Source organism: Equus caballus, chromosome 19, assembly GCF_041296265.1.
Source record: "Equus caballus isolate H_3958 breed thoroughbred chromosome 19, TB-T2T, whole genome shotgun sequence".
In the NCBI taxonomy this organism is placed as follows: domain Eukaryota; kingdom Metazoa; phylum Chordata; class Mammalia; order Perissodactyla; family Equidae; genus Equus; species Equus caballus.
In genome coordinates this window covers 20,918,056-20,938,018 of record NC_091702.1, presented here as the reverse complement: position 1 = coordinate 20,938,018, position 19,963 = coordinate 20,918,056, and the positions used below count along the sequence as shown (strand labels likewise).

At 42.6% G+C, this 19,963-nt stretch overlaps 1 protein-coding gene across 1 annotated transcript in view; it reads left to right on the top strand.

The window, feature by feature from the left end:
- The window catches only part of SLC7A14 (solute carrier family 7 member 14), a 116,871-nt gene that overhangs the window by 69,162 nt on the left and 27,746 nt on the right, over positions 1 to 19,963 (top strand). The window contains exons 3-4 of the mRNA XM_001492326.6: positions 9,718 to 9,954; positions 12,115 to 12,332. Of these exons, the coding sequence (XP_001492376.1) occupies positions 9,718 to 9,954; positions 12,115 to 12,332 (455 nt within the window). The remainder of the gene's footprint in view (positions 1 to 9,717; positions 9,955 to 12,114; positions 12,333 to 19,963) is intronic.

The window sequence follows — 19,963 nt, the reverse complement described above, 5'->3', positions numbered from 1 at the left end:
TCTGCCCTCCCTACACGTTGGCCCAGTTTGGAAAAACGTCAAGATGGCACCCCTTCTATGGGAAGTTTCTCATGTCTCTGGGAAGGTCCTCCTCAGAAAGCTGATCCAGGCCCATGAGAGATTCACCATGTCTCACCCTCCTGGGCATCTGCTGAGAATGCAGCCCGTCCCTGTGGAACCTGGTCCCACCTGCTCATCACATGGGCTGAGGCGACCAGGCAAGGGCCTGAGTGTGTTTTCTTAGCACTGACCTTTAACCCTGTCCACTAAATTCTCATGACAAGAGTATGGTGCCCTGGTCCCCTCACAGAAGCTTCTCAGGTCTGTTATCTTTGTTGGTGCCACTTTCATCTGCTTTAGAAATGGGGGCACTGCCTGCTCCTGGAGAGTGATGAGCTGCAATGGAGAGAGGAGCTCCTGGAGAGTGAGAGGGAACTCCTGGTTGTCATTTTACCGCCTGCTCTCCCTTCCTTTCTGCACAAAGCCTTTTCAGCCCAGTTATCAGAGTCATCTGGACGAGAGGCTGTAGGCTTCATAAAGAAAGATTGAGCAAGAAAACAGGAAATTTCTCTTCACCTCACAATTTCTAACTGAACTTGTAGAATAGAACAGATGTTTCTAGATTAAAGATTAAAAACCTAGGAAGAAACTTTTCTAGCTTCTGTTTTAGAAGTGCATTGAGGGCTTGGTTTAGACTGCAGATGATTTCTCTTTTTATTTTCCCTCCCCAATGTCCCAGTGCATGATTGTATATCCTAATTGTAAGTCCTTCTAGTTCTGTGTGAGCCACCACCACAGCATGGCAACTGACAGACAGGTGGTGTGGTTCCATGACCCGGAAGTGAACCTGGGCTGCCGAAGTGGTGAGCACTGAATTTTAACCACTAGGCCATCAGGGCTGGCTCTAGGTGATTTCTGATGACCCTGCCAATGCTGAGTCTCTAAAACCATCAGCAAACCATACTAGCTTCCAACCTCTTTTATCTCACCTCCAAGGCAAAAGCTCTTGTATAAATACTCTGGAGGCTACTGCCAAGGAAAGTTCTCTGAGCTTTCTTTCCCTCATCTGTAATAATAGCCATGGCTCCCACTGGAGAAGCACTTACTATATTCCAGAAACTGGACATGTATTCCTTTGAAGACCCATAACAACCTGCACAGCAGGTGTCACCATGACCATTTTTCCAGATGGGGAAACTGAGCCTCAGTGAATTGGATGACCTGCTCAAAGCCATAGTTGGTAATAATTTTACCATTTCCATTTCCATTTATTTCCATTATTTCCATTTATTAAGCACTTACTCTCTGCCAGGCACTGGGCAACATGATCTGTGTGCATGAACTCATTTAGTTGTCATAACCACTCTCTGGGTCTCTCTCCAGAGGCTGTGTGGCTCCTATGACACCTCACTGCCTCTCCTAAAGCAAAGAGGGGCTGTTGACAGAGGTCTCAGCATCCCCTCACAGCCTACCTGAGCATCAGACAAGGAACCGTATACAACGGGCCTAGCACAGATAGATGCCAAAAAAACATGCCTTTGCCTCCCCTTTTGTCTCCTCACCCCCCACCAAGGCTGCCTTTGATGTTAACCTGAGGTCACCTACATAAAAATGTTATGAGCAGAGAAAAGGAAAGTTCCAGACTACCTGCTACCTCAGCAAGGAGGAGGGACCAATCTGGGCCAGAAGATGGGCTCAGGGCACAGCTAACCCTGTGGATTCTTTGGTTGGAAGCAATTACATGAGCACTGTTATTATTATTACCATCGTCATCATCATTTGATAAAGCAATAAAGTAAAGTAATGTATACTAATGATGATAATTAACAATAGAATGACCAGACAATATTACACATGAATTGATCGTGTTATGGAAAGAGACATCAGGCCTCCAATAACCTCTAAAATATTTTCATACAGGGAGACCAGAGAAGAGAGTAAACAGATAGGCTGGTCACATTTAATCAGCAAATTATTAAACTTCCTTGACCTGTTTCAGGGGTCACTTCTCTGACTACGAAGACAGCTTCTTTCCTTCCTGTTTACATGTTGATATATTGTGCTGCAGTTGGGGAACTTTCGAGTTCTCTCTTCCCTACCCAACTTTAATTGGAGCCATGTCAGGTTCAGTAACTAATGGTGTCACATGCCCCCTGATTGAAGATGCTGTCCATCCTCTAAACACAAGCTCCTACTGTCCACCTGGGGCCTGCTTTGACAGAAAAATTACAAGTGTCTTCTTAGACACAAAGAAACATAGGCGTTCCCAGACAAATTGCTTTTCTTCCAGACGCATTTGTAAAACTTGCCTGGGCTTCACTGACGGGTGATGGAGTGACCAAGGTCGCTCAGGTAGAAGAGACAGTAGCAGTGAGGTGGCAGGGAGAGAGAGCCTGACGGATTACTCCCTGAAAAAGGAACCCACAATTTTCTTGGCTAATCAAAAGCATTGGGAGGAGGACATCAGTGCAGGATCACAGGGTCCCACTGTATGCAACAGGGGGCCGAATAGATGTTTCTCAGAATCCAGCAACCTGCTTCACAAGGGGGACAGCAGTGATGGGAATACTTCATTACCCCCTATCTGGAATTCACTGTCACAGAAAGCAAACATTTCCGAGAGAGTTCACACTCTGCTTCTCTCTGAGGTCCTGCGATTTCTCTTTATACCAGACTCTCAATCTACATGTAAGCAGTACTAGCAACCACGGCAATATATACAACATGTCTTAGCCTTGCTGTGAATTTATAAATGGAACAAAGATGTTTTAAGAAAATGAGAAAGAAATGGGTAACAACCATCTCAGCAAAATGCTATATTTGGTGAGGACTTTCTTAAAGACATGTTTGGGCCTAAGTGGTGAGCCGCACTGGTGTAGTCCAACGGATTTCATCTGCGTCTGGGAGATGGCAGATAATTGGCACTGGGGAGGAACTGACTTCATGGAGGAGGAATCGATGACCTCATCCATTTGCCAGATCAGCCCACCCCAACCTTCCTACCTCCCCTGTGAAGTGTTATAGAGACAAGATGTTCCAAACAACTAATCAGGACTCATGCCTGTAACTTGGGGCCCATCGCCCAAGCAAGACCCTCTGAGAGTGACCCTCTGAGCAACACTCGAGATGTTACTGATCCAGAGGCCTGGATGAAACTACAGAGTTGGCAAGCTGTTTTCTTAGACACTTCTCTCCACTCCTCTTATCTTCTCCTTCCTTCAGATCTCAATTTTGCAGTTCTTTAAAGCAGTTCATGCACTTTCCCCCACCCCCTGCAACTAATTTTAACTTTTATTATAATTGTTGATTTTCTGATCTATCTTCTCTACTAGACAATAAGACCCACAAAAAAAGGAACTGTTTTCTTCTATTTACCTTTAGATCCATAAAATTTAACATAGAGGCATAGAAATGGTACCTTATAAATGTGTTAGATAAGAATGAATGAATTAGAAAGCTCCTAGAACTGGATGTCTGTCATTAATTGAATATGCAACATCAGGTCTGGGGCTCAGTTGCATCACCTATCAAGTAAGAGAACAAGCCCGATGAGCAGTTGACACCCATCCCACACCATCTCAGTACAGCCCTGTGAGTCCACAGAGGAGGGTCAGCGGCCTTGGGGAGATGTGGGATGGAGGAGATCCTGGGAAGACCAGCTTCGGCTCGCCCAACCCTGACTCAAACAGAGCCACTGTGCTTTTACTTATTTATGTGTTCAGCTCTCAAATAAGACTTTGCATACAAAGAAGCTTTTACAACCAAGACAAAGTTTTGAAACCATAGAAGTGGGTGAACTGTACAATCCCCTTCAGCTAGATCCCCCAATCTATTACAAAATTCCCACTCCCACAATCACTTGAGCCCAGTTCACCTCTGCAGACTCCTCCTCCTCAGTCCCCAATGTAGCCCCAATGTGTCGTTCCAGCTCTGCCCTTTCATCTACCTAAGACCACCCTTTCCTATTTTTTTCTGCCTGGCAAAGCCCAGTTCACCCTTCAAGATGCAGCTCAAAAGCCTCCCCCGTTCATCCCCACTTACCCAGCAACCAAAGAATCATGCTCCTTAAGAACCACGCTCATCCCAGCAGGCTCCCAGAGCACTCATAAACACTCTATCTTATTAAATGCTGGCCGTGTGGCATCGTCGGTTTATTAAACTCTTTCCTGATTGGAATATAGTTGCTTCAAGCTCAGGAGATCTGCCTTATTACCCTTTACGTCTCCGGTATTTACTCCAGTGCCTGATTTAGTAGGCACTTAACAACGTGTGTCACATAAAGGAAGGAAATTAGGAAGTCAGAAGTTATTTAGGAAATTGGTAAGTTAGTTGATAAGTAGGTTAGGGAATTAGTCAATAAGTTAAACTATAAGTTAATGGGAAAACTCCTCTTTATCTGAGTAGAGCAATTGGCATTCAAGTGCAAGTAACCCCTACATTTAATCCTTCCAGGTGAAAGTACACTTTCAAAAAGTACTTATTTATCTAATGGCTTTCTTTGGTGGAATGTGGAGGGAAATATACTACTTGAGTGGAGAAACCCTTCTCTACCTTTCCCCTATTCCCAGCTGGGTCTTTCTCCTTTACACCCTCTTAGGAGGGAGAATGTTTGCCTCCTGGTTCTGAGAGGGTAATAGAGAGCCAGGACAGGCTGTGAGCGATGGATGAAATTGGAGGAGGAGGGACACGTAGTCAGTATCTCTACTATTGGACAGTGCTCTCTTAGGCACGGTTTGGAAAGGTCAACATTGTATGCAGGCTCTCTGCTGGCCTCTTATGCCTATATATGATAGAACCACAGACCCTCTGAGTTGAAAAGAAATTCACATTGAAAGGGACCAAATTTTTCCAAACCCCAAATCATACATTGTTTGGGGACAAGCAAGGATTGATAGAGAATATTTCAAATATGTAATCTGGTATCTTCTCCCAACACTCTTTTCAATGCATAAGTTCTAAGTTTGACTGCTTTTTAGGCTGGCAGCTTGTCAATTTAACCAAAAATAGTTCTGCTTATAGAAATAAAACAAACACTAGGGATATGACAAAATAAAAACAGGGTATGTTTACAGTAGACTTAAAGGGTGGATCATTGAAAAGGATATCAAAGTTGCAGACTGTGAGAAATCATTCCTATTCCCTCTCGTCCTGCTGAAATGACTCCTCCGTATTTCTCAGGGACCTAGACTGGCCGTGTCTGAGCAATTCTAATAGGAAAACTTCCATCCTGTGGTTTGCAGCACGCAGTCACTCATCGATGGCTATCTGGACCTCGACATTGTACTCGATATTGATTTTCTCCAGCTACATGGTTATACTTTTGGAATCAATATGCCTCTCCTCTGCAATCACTTGACGGGGAGCCAAGGAATGCAAAATCACTTTGATAATAGCATAAGGCAAATATGATTAGGAAGGTAACTCTGGGGCAAGAATTTTTTTTAATGCATTACTAAAATGAGTAAAGACTAAATTTCTCTCTCATTTAGAATAGTGATTCTCCACACTAGTACACCAAATCAACTGTGGGTAATAAATACGTCACAGTCCTTCCTTTGCTATTCTGAAATGCAAACTAGAGATAACGTTACCTTCCTACACAAAGAATTTTTTAAAAAATCAATATTCCCTTAGTATGAAAACAATGAAGGAAAAGTAATTTCTAGAAAAAAAAGCAATATTTATTTCAATGTGTGAACGCTGGGGCATAAGTACAGTAGGAGACGTAATGAAGTTGTCAGATGTTATCTGTCATTTGTGAAACCACTGTGAGCACAACTGCTGCAAATGCACACTCACATAAGTGTGCTCTTTGGTGCTCAAAAACCATGAGGGATGTTACTGTGGATGTGGTTTTCCAAAATGATGACTAACTCTTGGTAAATTCCAAACAAAACAAATTACAACTGTCCGTCAATTTATCCAGTCGTTGTAGTCCTGGAAAACTCAAAGTATATAAACCTACGCATTAAAAAATGTTTTGTGTTAATATGTAAAAAGGAGATGGAGCCAGGCTCAGAAATTATAAACAGGTTTTTACTTACACGAATGTCCATTGGGACTTTCAGAAGTCATGTAAGACACAGGACAATGCCTCATTCTGTGGGATGGTCCTACATATTTCAGAATGTCTAACAGCCCAGGTTCCTCCCCATTTAATGCCATGAGTGCCCACAATCATCATGAGAACCACAGACACCCCCACTCACAGATTTGTAAAATTCCCCCAGAAGGCTTTTGCTGAGAAGCACTGATTTGCAGTATTTTCTACAGGGCTTCTCCCATTGACTCAAAGATGATTAAGAGTCGACTCTAGATGTGAAACTAAAGAATGATAGCACTGAAAGGAATCCTAAAGCTTATCTAGTTGGTCACCTCACTTTACCCATGTGAGGTAAGGAACGTGTCCTTGGCACTCAGATAGTACATAATCTGGAATAAAAACCAAGGTTTCCCTTTCCGTGGCTTTTATTTCTTGCTGAAATTAGAAAGATACCCTTGAATTTGTCTTTCGTACACACCAGATACTTCAACACAGTTGAATGATTCACAACATTTTCCAGTTTTTCCGGGATATCTAGAGTCTAAATCACTCACTCCTCACCGCTGAGTTTCACTGCCAGGCTGGATATTCTCTAGAGCCCACTAAAAGCCTGGACTCCTGAATGCAAATAAATCGGAAGGATTCAAAATATTATAAAATCCTTTACAATGTGTTCAAAATGAGAATGTATCTAAAAGAATGATTTGAGGGAGCAAAAATTGCCTTACACAGTCAGTAGCTAATTGATTTTCCCACTGTTCTCCCCAAACTCCAGTCATCAGGATCCACATGGGACCCTGGGAAATGAATGACTAAGACTCCATGTGCTCCTGCACCATGCACAGCACAGGGCCTGTTCTTCTGACTTGGCACAGCAAGGGGCTGGGCCCTTCCCGGGACCTGAGGAAGACTTGGCTATATGCTAATTACCCTTGGCAAGTGGGTTATGATGGTGAATTGGGCATTTTAAAATTTAATTTGGCAGATCAAATATTAAGGAGAGAACCCTTGATTGCACAAACTCCACAACACTGGCTCTCCAAATTAAATTTGCAAATTGCTGCCTGTTTCAAAGCATTGCTTGGAAAAATTCTATGTATAAGTCTTGTATATTATGAGAGGGTAAAAGAGGGTGGAGAGAAGAAGCTCATAGGATATAAGAATTATTGGATAAAGCTGGGGATCCTACACCGAAGAGGAGAAGTTAGTTGCTCCTGGTTCCTTCCTCATATTGCACTAAAAGAGCAACCTACCCTGGACGTGCGAACTCAGCTTTCCTAGGAGAGAACACAAGAGTCCTCCAGGTCCAAGAAAGTCTCATCAGGGCCTCATACTGAGCGCTTATACACTATACTTTCCCTACGGAAGAGGTCTTCAGGCCTTCCTTCAGAGACCACTTCCTCTTAATTTTAGACTCACTCTAACAATTTAAACATCAGGTGTTGGAAGCAGCAATTTAGAAAAGGAAGTGGCCTGACTGCTCAGGGTAAGCCCTGTGACAGCAACAAGAAGAAACAACAGACAGTCTGATCTCCAGGAAGGAGATGGAAAAGTATTTGACAAAGGGCAGGCAGCGGGGCTGACATAGAACTCAAAATAAATGGCAGCCTAGGCCATTAGATGTAGGGACAAACAGCTTTGCTAGCGCTGAGAGCATCTCTATAAAAGAGAACAATACAGTAATTGATATAAAAGAAAAGTAAATTGTGCCCGATATATTTTGCAGCAAAATTCATTATACAGTAGTCCCTCCTTACCTGCGATTTCGCTTTCCACGATTTCAGCTACCGTGGTCAACCTTGGTTTGAAAATGTTATATGGAAAATTCCAGAAATAAACAATTCATAAGTTTTAAATTGCGTGCTGTTCTGAGTAGCTTGATGAAATCTCACACCCTCCCGCTCCGTCCTACCCGGGATGTGAATCATGCCTTTGTCCAATGTATCCACGCTGTATATACCATCCGCCCATGAAGCCGTTAGGAAAAGCTATAGTAAATATAGAGTTCAGTACTTCCCATGTTTTCAGGTATCCTCTGGGGGTCTTGGAACATATCCCATGTAGAAAAGAGGAGACTACTGTAACGATAGAATCCCAGAGTGTTAGAGTAGGAAGACCCTTAATAGAGCATCCAATCTAATTCCTTTACTTTACAAAGAAGTAAACTGAATATAGAGATGGACAGGCTCACTGTGGAGTGAAGACAAGAGCACAGCCCAACTGCTCCAGTGTTCCTTCCATATGGATGTTCTGACAGCCGATGCCACTGAGGGAAAGGAAAAGAGATTTTGCATAACATTTAATTATTCATTGTGTCATTGCTTTTGACATCTCTGTTCTTGCTTCATTGTATCGATTTCACTCCTTCTAAAGGAGAAGAAACTTACTCTCTTTAGTCACAAAAGAGTGAACTGTTGTTCCCCGATTTGTGATGAGAGAACCTTAGGGTGGGCCCTGTCCAAAATTGGGACTGAAGGTAAAGTTTACTTTCAGTTCCCCCTACACTCCTTTCCTGGTGTGTTTCCTCCTAGCTGTCCTATGTCTGTCCTCCAACTTAGCACCCACTGGCCCCACACCCAGAGTTCCTAGCACAATGTAGGAAACCCTCCCAACTTCCAGAGGTTTAGTGTATTCCCATCTCTTTCTAGCTTGATTTATAATTCTATCAAACAAAGCAGGCAATATACCAGTATTTTTCAAATATAAGTGGGAAACATTAAAAGACAGATTTCTGTTCCCCATCTCCTAAAATTATGATTCAATAGATGATTCCAGTGAAAGTGGATCTTTTATGGAAAACACATGGCTTATGCCTGCCTCTCCAGCCTCATCTTCTCCCAGTCCCCTCATGCACCCTCCCTTCCACCCAAATGCTTCCTACTGTCACTCTCTGCCTTGTCTTTGACTCATGTCCCAGCTTCTTTGTCCATTTAGTTCCTCCATAGACCTCAACACCAGCTGATGCACGTCTCCTCTCCACTCTCCTTGTTCGTTTCATCTCTGCACTATTGAGCTGACGCAGCCGATGATGGGCACTGATTTTCTGGTATATCTTCCCTTGAGAGCAGGGCCATGTCTCACTTGCTTTTGTTAATTCCCAGCACTTAGCACCCTGCCAAGCACTAGTAGGCACTCTAGAAGTGTTCATTCAGTGATCTTTTGCATGTGCTAAATTTCCTTGTTGATAACTAGACATTTATTTATATTTGCATTTTTTATCAACTCTTCCACTAGAAATAGTACAAGATTTTCACAGATTGCTCAAAGGATCGCTCTCAAATGAGGAGCACCTTCTGTAATATGTAAAAATGAAGGAGAAGAATGTTATGCATAATATAACCCTGATGCCATCAAGTGTGGGGCTCGTAATGAATATGAATTAGGCTCACGTTCACCCTGGATATGTGACAGGAAAGGAACAGCGACAGAGACACATACAACAAATGGGAATTTTTCTAAGTAAAGAAGATCAGTTTCCCATATTTCATTAGAATTAGTTCTAGAACTGAGGTTGAATGACATTAGAACTGGCTTTAAAGTTATTCACGTACATAAAACTTTGTGTATTTGTTCTAAGATCTCAAAGATTCCCAATATTTCTACCCAAGACGGTTAACCATCAAGAGGTCAGCTCATATCTTGAAGTCCACCATCTGTGTATTTGTCCCATGCAGGTGTCTGCTATGCAGAGTTTGGAGTCCGTGTCCCCAAGACCACAGGGTCAGCCTACACCTACAGCTATGTCACGGTCGGCGAATTTGTGGCATTTTTCATTGGCTGGAACCTGATCCTGGAGTACCTGATTGGCACCGCGGCCGGCGCCAGTGCTCTGAGCAGCATGTTTGACTCACTGGCAAACCACACCATCAGCCGCTGGATGGTGGACAGCGTGGGAACACTCAACGGCCTGGGTGAGACTGCCACATCCTCCCACCCCAACGTGCAAACTTACTGGTCCAAATAAATGAATTCCTTTCAGGATGCTATGTAGCAAAATATATCAAAAGCCTTAAATATGTCTTTACTTTTTTTGTAAAGTAATTCTTCCCCTGTGAATCTATCCTAAGGAAATCATTCTAATTTCCATAAGAACTTTATAGGAAAAGATGTTCATCATAGCCTTATTTATAATAACAAAAAGTGAGAAACAGCCCAAATATACTACAGTGGAGCAAATGATTACGTTAATTGTGGAAGCATATTATGTAGCTAGCAATTAAAAAGATGATTAGGAAGACTGTTCCAATAACATGGAATATCTTTTTGATGTAATGTTGTGTGACAAACGATACAAATTATACATGCATCTTGTGAATAACTATATAAAAATAAAACCAATGCAGGAAAAAGAACTGTAAAGAACTTCTCCAGTGGTTTTATCAGATTTTTTAAATTTTCATAAATAACATGTATTAATTTTTAAATAAGAAAATATATATACCTGTAAATATATATTTTTTTTGCAGGGAAAGATTTGCCCTAAGCTAACGTCTATTGCCAATCTTCCTCCCTTTTCTTCCTTTTTCACCCCCCAAAGCCTTAGTACATAGCTGTGTATGGTTGTGAATTCTTCTAGTTCTTCTATGTGAGCTGCTGCCACAGCACGGCTACTGACAGGCGAGTGGCGTGGTTTGGCACTGGGAACTGAACCCAGGCCGCTGAAGCAGAGTGTGCCAACCTTTAACTGCTAGGCCGTGAGGGCTGGCTTGAGAATATATATATAAAATTATTATTATATTATTTTATTATATATATTTTTTTCCTGAGGAAGATTAGCCCTAAGCTAACATCTGTGCTGTTCTTCCTCCACTTTATAAGTGGGTGATCGCCACAGCATGGCTGACAAGTAATGTAGGTCCACACCCAGGATCCAAACTCACGAACCTGGGCCACCAAAGTGGAGTGCACTGAACTTAACCACTATGCCACGGGGCTGACCCCAAGAAAATGTATTTTTAAAAGGAACAAAATGGATTCTAATCTATCAGAGGTCAAAGAGGGGTAATGTAACTGACTGAATCCTAACCAATCGGAAGCTCACATAACAAATACCATGAGACTTTAGGCTCCATCCATCACTTGCCACTCACTTTTCATCCTGATATCTGACTTTATCCTTTCACATTCCTGGGAAGCTAACCAATAGTTGAGGAAGCTTTAGGGTCTTGCCCCAGAACGTCCAAGGACTGATTCTGTGGCTGCATGCAAGTCATTTGACTTCAGTGTCCCTATCTCAGAAGAACTGACAAAAATGCCAAAGACCCAGACACCGTGAGAAGATAAAAGGTAGGAAGGCTACATCTCCTCAGTGTACCGATGTCACAGAATTTTAGGTCTAAAAGGGCCCTCCAAAATCAGGTAGTCCGACCCCTTCACTTTCAGATGAGGTCCAGAGAATGAGGCACTTGCCCAAGGTCACAAAGCTGGTAATGGGCAAAAGTCAGGACCCTGACTGCTGAGGCAGTGCCCTGTCCACTCTGTAGAGGGCAGGAGTCCACCGGCCAACGGACTAGACCAAACAGGCGGGGCATGTTCACTGGTCATTTTCTCTGCAACCACATACACATAAATGGAAAGAACACCCTTTTCCAATAGTTTTCAAAGACATATATTTAAAATTTGCTAATAATGAAAAGATTGCTAGAATGAAATAGAAAACTTATAGATTATAAAGTGAATACCAATGAAGATAAAGTATTTTTCAAATAATTTCAAATATTAGACCCGTATATGCATCCCAAGTGTCCCAGGAGAGTCCTGACTTCAAATGTTCTGTGCTGTGGTTCCAGAGGCACTGTTGTCATCATCATATCATGTAGCCGAATTTTTGGTCCAGGATACCAGGTCATTTCACCTATATACCAAAACCTTCTCATTTTCAAATGACACATGTGGACCTCAGTGTAGGCATGCACGTGCATGCACACACACGCACACGGTTCCTTCTCCTCCCTCCATGACAAGCTGACCGCGTTCTCAGAGCTCAGTGCAGATGCCCTGGGGTGGGGCTGGGAGTTCGCATGGCCCTTTTTTCCCTCTGGGCAATACTAACTCATGTCTTTCCCCTGTAGGGAAAGGTGAAGAATCATACCCTGACCTTCTGGCTCTAGTGATTGCCATCATCGTCACCATCATCGTCGCACTGGGGGTGAAGAATTCCGTGGGCTTCAACAACGTCCTCAACGTGCTGAACCTGGCAGTGTGGGTGTTCATCATGATTGCAGGCCTCGTCTTCATCAATGGGAAATACTGGGCTGAGGGCCAGTTCTTGCCCCACGGCTGGTCAGGGGTGAGTTCATTCCTAAAGCTTGGGAAAGCTGTCGCACGTTCTACCTCTCACCCTGTGACCGACCTGAGACATACTTTCAAGAAAATGCTACTCTGTCCTATAGTCTTCACGGTTCCCTCTTCATCACCTTTTATCTGAATTTAATTGGAATGTTCTGAAGAAGTGGTTTTCATATAATTTTTTATTTGTTTGTTTCACGTTTATTGAGATCTTAGTTTATACAAATAACACTAGCAGATTGGATATTTTGGCCACTTGCAATATGCCTAATGCTATGATAAGTGCTTTGTATATAATATCTCTTTTAATCTTCCTAATAACCTTGCAAAGAAGATATTTACATTCAGGTCTTATGGATGAAAAAACTCACACTCAGAGAGGTCAAATGACTTGCTATTAAGCATGTTGTGTAAGTGGCAAAGTCAGGACCCACGGCAGAAAAGTCTGATGTAGTCTGGGGGCTGGCAAGAGAGTGGGCAGGACCTAAAAGACATTTTCACACCTCATCCCTGTGATCGGGTGGTCTGGTTTATGCCAAAGAAAAATGAGAGGGTCAGAGCAGCAAATTCTTTATCCTAACAAGTAGTTCCAAGTCGCACTCGGATTCTTTCTCTAATGTGACTAAAAGTGCTTACCTTATGGATTTATTGGTAAAAATTCACCAGCCGATTCTTTAAAAAAAAAAAATAATAGAACATAAGCCAGAGACTTTTGAGCTGGAAAGGACCTTAGAGGTCACCTGGTGCTATCACCTCATTTAACAGGTGGAGAAACTGAGACTAAGAGAGACACACCTGCCCAGGACTGGTGGCAGAGAGCCAGTCCAGGATCCCACGGTTTTGCTTTTGTAGCTTTTGCTTAGATTGGTTTTCTTCCAAGATGTCCAGGGACCAGAACTCTCTCTTGGAGAACACTCAAGATAATTTCTGTTTATTCTGAACCGTGGCATGCTGTTCAGTGCAAAGAAATAAGCAAGGAAGCAATTTAAGCCAAGATTTCTAGTCTTCTGCTTATCTGTGAGAATTCCACAGAACCACAAAATTCATCCCTCCTCCTTGAAATGAATAAACCCTGAAACTGGTTAAAACCAGAAAAAGAGACAAAGAAACACTGTTGACCCCATTCTGGATCCCCAAGTCTATATTTTCTTACAATACAAATCGTTCCTTTCCTATCAAATAAGAGAAACAACAAATTATAAGAGTGACAAAGAAAGAATGTTTTTCCGAAACTCAATTGCGTTTTCATCATAACACACAAAAATGTTCTCACTATTTTCTTAACAATATAAGAAATTATTGGGTTATTGACTTACTGTAAGACTTTGGCCAATGACTAACTTCTGTGCTTTCAGGTTTTCCCATGCATCAAGTGGGAAAAGTAGTTGCACCAAATGCTTGCAAAGAAGAATTAAATCTTGGATGTTTTTAGGTGCATGTTGTGTGGTTAGCCATAGTGATAATTACAGGAGGAAGGAGCTAGAATTTATTGATTACCTATTAGGTGTCGTCCTTGTGCTCTGTGAATATTATCTCACTCTTATAACAAAACTTAAAAACAGATGCTACTATCCCCAACTTACGATGGAGAATCCAAGGCTCAGAGAGGTTAGTTAACTTACCTGAAGTCACTTAGCTAGTCAGTCCAGGAATTAAATTCCCACCCAGGTCTGTGTGACTCCAAAGCCCTTTCTACCATGTCAAGTACCTTGTTGCACAATGACCCCTCCCTTCTGAGTCTTCTGTAAAAAAAAATTAGTAAAGTAATTAACCTGACATGTTACATTTTCATTTCCTTTGAGCTGGGAGGAACAATAAGAGATGGGCTAGTCTCTGTCCTTATTTTCAGATGGGAGTGCAGTTAAACCAGCCCAGGCCAAATGTGCATTGTTTACCAAGATATCAGATCAAAATAATTTGAAGACTTGTCTTAATTACTTGGTTCATGCTTAATTTTCAAAATCCTCCTGATAGCTCACCTCAGTGGCTCACGCTGTGGTCTAGGCCCCTTGTAAAGCCTGGAAAGAGTTAACGTCCTCTGTGTAGATACCCTTTGCCCAGGCTGAAGAAGATCAACGAGTCTTTCAGCCCTTCCCCTTGTAATTTGTTCTGGGGTCTTTATTCTCTTTGGGGGTCTCCTCTCCCCTTCTCAGGGGCTCCACATCCTTCCTCAGTCAGGAGCCCACCTCATCATGGAAGGAGCTGATCGAGCCAGCCTTAGGGGCTCCCATTTATGCATTCCAGGTTCTCACTAGCTTTTGTAGTCAGAAGAGAACATCAGAAATCATGCATAAAAATGAAAGGGAGGAGGGGCTGGCCCCGTGGCCGAATGGTTAAGTTCGCGTGCTCCGCTGCAGGCGGCCCAGTGTTTCGTTGGTTCGAATCCTGGGCGCGGACATGGCACTGCTCATCAAACCACGCTGAGGCAGCGTCCCACATGCCACAACTAGAAGGACCCACAACGAAGAATATACAACTATGTACCGAGGGGCTTTGGGGAGAAAAAGGAAAAAATAAAATAAAATCTTTAAACACCTTGCCTTTAAAAAAAAAAAAAAATGAAAGGGAGGATGTTATTTCTAACACAACATTTTCTTTATGACACACTCTTTCATAGACACTTTTCACTTAATCTTCACAACAGCCCTATAAAATAAATGCAATAATCTTGACTTTTACATCGAAATAACTTAAGTTTGGAAAAGTTAAGATCACAGTCTAGACGGTAATAGAGTTAAAATTCAATCCCAGTTCTAGATGAGCCAAAGCCCACATTTGCTCCACATCCCACCGGTTTGGACACATGGGACCAATTGTCTTTCTTCGCACCTTGGGCCTTACTGACCTCACTCCAACCCAAACCTACTACCGAGTAGGCTTGTCACTGGCCACCAAAAAGGCATGGCTGAGAGTTTGGATTTTTCACTGCAAATCCAATACCCCTGCAGGAAATTCAAATAAGTGCCCTAGTGGCTGTGACTGAAAGCATCATCTGAGCACAAAGGACAGCCCAGTGTGAACATGTTGCTGACTCATCCTCTTTGCTATCTGCCTGGCCTTGGATTTCTGCAGAGTACATTTCCTCCCCCAGCAAACTGGCCTGGACTTGTTCTTTCTCAATTTTGGTTTCGGGTCACTTTTCCAGTCCAGCAAGGGTGTTTTGAATATAGATCCTATTTTTTAAGATCTGACAGCCTCTCATGAGCATGCCATCCACCAAGTTAATAAATACCCTCCCTGTTCTGTTATCTAACAATCATCAACAAAAGCAAATTGCCTACTTAGCAGCTGCATGAACTTCTTCACTCTTTATGGAAAACCTGGCTCCTACCATTGACAGGAGGACTAGTTCAGAGTTCCAATCCACTTTATTTTTCAGTCACTTTAGGTAGGATGGGATGGAGAAAACCATTGTGTAGGGAACGGTTTATAAGAATACCATTACATGACTTGAAACACAATTCTCAAGTGCTTTGAGAGGGTTAACAAACAATCTTTCCTCTGGCCATGGACCCCTCATAAGCCTATTCTTTCCCCTGATGCAACCACTTCCTTCCAAAGAAAATAGCTAAAGGAATGGTTTACTCACTTACAGGTTCTGGGTCAAATGCTTCTTTGGTCTTGAAGAGCTTAAGAACAACAAACATTTGTCCCTGTATCAAGTAACTGCTGGCCCTCAGCTGAACTCCTGCTTCCATCTGCAATTCCTCAGCCCCTGAACATTGTTGGACATGTATTCTCTGTATGTTATTTGTTCTTGATGCTATCTTATGCTTTTTCTTTAGCCAAAAAAGACATGCTATCAGCACAAATAGCTCCCAAGAAAACCATCCATAGCAAGTACTTGTGGGTAATGCTGATAGCCTCCAAACAAAGGAAAAGTTGTTTTTCATGTTCTTCACATTTGAATCCATTTGTTGGAACATATTAGTACATTCCACTGCCACTGTGGACAGGCTGCTAATAGATCTGGAGCATGAGGATGATGGAAAATGCTATTAGAGTTGGAGTTTTGTCTTGTTACCTTGGAAGTGAATTATATAAAGATGTCTAATTATCTCCCAGGCATCTGGCAGACTGGCCAAGGCAGAATATGGAGAGCTGCCTCATCTCAATGCCTCTCAAATATCAGCAAGGCACAGGAGGCCAGCTTTTAGGGACCCCACACACTGAGTAGCAGGCCACTAATGACACTGCTTGTGACAACTCATTAAGCAGCAGCACTCCAGCAACTGAAGCACGTGCTGCTTCCCCACAAAACTCTACAGAGGGACAGACCTATCTGGATCGCCTGGCTGAGCAGCTACATCAGGTTTACTTTGGAAACAATCTCTGCTTATGTCATCAAATTAAAAAGTCAATACTACTTTTCACTCACGTAAAACGTTAAAGGTGAATTAAGATAAGGCACCAATGAATCCAGAAATACACATACACACACACACACGCTTCACCCACCAATTTTATTCACGGACGATCACCCCTAGGTACCACACGCATGCTTTCACGCATGGAAGGGTATCCTAGTCCTAAATACGAGTGACCGGATCTGAGATCTGGATAGAGTGAAGTGGAAAGCAATTTTAGTGGTTATTTGGGTAGAGACACACCCATACACAGCTTCTTTTCACGGCCCTTTTGTATTTACCAATCAGGGATCATTTGCTTGCAAGGAAGAAAAACTCATCTAAACTAAGTGAAGTAAAAAGGTGACCTTATTTGCCAATTTTATTACCTTCTCTTCAATAATCTGTTTATTCAATCTACATGTTTTTAGGGCAGGGTCTGTTTGACCTTGGCAGGTGTGCTGGTTTTTCACCATTTGCCTCCACTCCGCAGATGCATTCTCCACCCGACATGCTCTGTTCTATGCTCCAGTACACCTCTTGTTGGCCGCTTCCTGTTGGGTTTAGCCAATGGGAAATATTATCAGAAGCTGAGGGTGTTTCTTCCTCACTCCTTCCCAGCCTTGGCTCCTATAGCCCTTCACTGAAATCATTCATCTGAACCCTCCAAGTTAAATTCTGTTTCCTGCCTGACGTAGTAGAAACTCCAAACGTCCTACCTCTGATCTGTTCAGTCTTCAACCATAATTGCTTTTGAGTGCTACCTATGCAAATTCAGGCTAACAGACCTTCTCTTTGCAAACTTATTCTTTCTCCTCCCAATTGAATCTCAGTTAATTTTCTAGTATCTAAACATTATCAGTAATTGCCGTCCATTCTTTCATTCATCTGGAAAAAAGCAGCATTTATGTTTTACAAATAATATAGGTACTTATTAATTTTGTTCAATTTGTTACCACAGTCAAGGTTGCCTTTTGGGTCTTGCAGTATCCTCTCGACTCCAAGCCCCAGGGGCCAAGCTCAGGGTACTTTTTGCTTATGACTGGATCCACATCAGCTAGCACAGTGCCTGGCACAGGGGAGCGGTTAATAAAATGTGTCCATTCCAAAAGAAGAACAAAGAGGAGGAATTTGTCTGTGCCCTTGGGTTTCATCTACTTCTAGAAAAATTTACAAAAGTAATAAAAACACTGCTGATAAGAGCTGATATTTATTGAGTACCTACTGTATTATATGATGGTGATTTACTATATTATCTCTCTTAATCCTTGTAACAACACTATGAGCTAAATACTATTTTTATCTCATTTAAGTGATAAAGAAAATGAAGCTCCAAGAGGTTCGGAGTTTGTTCTAGGTCACCGAGCTAGTATGTGGCAGAACCAGCTGAGGTTTGACGGTCTAGAGTTTGAACTCCTGACCAGACCTGACCCCGTTCACATGCGCGGCTCTGGGATTCCCTCTGGAGCCTACAGCTTACCTCTCTTCCAACCACTGCATGGTCTGCCCTTCAGACTTGGAGGGTGTCCTCCATGTCTTCCACTGAGTCCTCTTTTCTTCAAGTGAGATGCCCCTGGGTCCCCACTTACTCCTCACATAGCGTGGATTACAGACCTCTCATTTTTTTCTAGGGTAGATTTGCCCCCAGAGTTCTTATTTAGGACCCTCCCACCCTCCTTTCTTCAGCAGTGAGCTCTCCCGGTATCTATGACCTTTCCATCCAGAGCTGACCACACCAAATAGGCATGGCACTGTACCCCTGGGACAGCCTAGTTGGGAGTGACGCATCATCAGACTGATTGTCGTAACAGGTCACTGTATGATCTACAGGAGGGGTGCGTGTGTGTGTGTGTGCGTGTGTTTGTGTGTGTAAGGGAAGAAGGGAGAACTTGTTTTCTGGAAGCTGTCTTAAAGTGAGGATTTCCTTGATGGAAGCAGCTTAGCGAACCTGCAATCCCAGTATCCGTCTATCCTTGAAGACCAGAAACATTTTCTAGATCAATGAAAACAAGCACATTTCCAAACCTGTGCACCTCTACAATGTACAATGAGGTGAGCTCTGTTTTCCCTCCTTGCCTGGAGGCCAAGAAAAACAAAGGACTTCACTGGAGTGAAATTGGAGTTATCTCCTCTCCTAGCAAATAGCCCCCGGGTGACAATTGCTGGTTTGAAAAGTTCTTTCTACATGGGTTACTAGAATAGACCAGGAGTTCTTAGATTTTCTTTTTTGTGCCATGGACTCCTTGGCAGTCTGGTGAAAACTGTGGACCCTTTCTGAAAGTTGTGTTTATAAATGAATAACCTAATTACATAGGAATTCAAAAGAAATCAATTAGGGGCTGGCCCGGTGGCGCAGCGGTTAAGTGTGCATGTTCCACTTCGGCAGCCCGGGGTTCGCCGGTTCCGATCCCGGCTGCAGACACAGCACCGCTTGGCACACCATGCTGTGGCAGGCGTCCCACAAATAAAGTAGAGGAAGATGGGCACAGATGTTAGCTCAGGGCCAGTCTTCCTCAGCAAAAAGAGGAGGATTGGCAGCAGATGTTGGTTAGCTCAAGGCTGAACTTCCTCAAAAAAAGAAAGAAATTATATTGAATATAGTTATAAAAATATTTTTAAATTGTAATATAATAACAATGTGCTTCTTTATTAGTGCTTTAAATATTAATATCTATGTCTAATAACTATCATAATTTGGAAGTAGCAATGAGCACAAGCAATATTTCAAGATCTCTGCAACAAGTCTGATGTGACAGGAAAATATCTGATTGCTACTGGTGACAAAGTCACAGGAACTGTTAGCTTGCCACCTACATCCATTATTAAAAGAAATGCTAACATTCAGTCTGAGGTTAGTGAAAATAAAGATTCAAATTTTTATCAGCAAAATTCAGAGACCCCTTAAATTGCATGGACCCCGGGACAAGAGCCCCCAGTTAGAGAATTGAAACAGAATCCTAACGGGAGAGTCTGCAGAGGAGACCAGCTCATCTTACAGATGAGCAAAGGTGCTTTTGAGGATTTCAGAAGACCTTCAATTTTGTGAGGTACCTTGTAGGTTCCAGTACTTAGTATTTTGTCTTTTACTTACTGAGAAGTTGATGGGAACGGTAAGAGTCAAAATTGGGGGCAGGTGTCTGTTTGGCACTTGTTTTGAATGTCATCATTTATAAACCCAATGTGGAGAAAAAGAACAAAGGGTCCAGTCTACAATGAGCATCGCTCCTGGACCCCTGGCTGGAGCTTACATGTTGCCAAGGCCCTCCACATACACACAAGTCCAGAA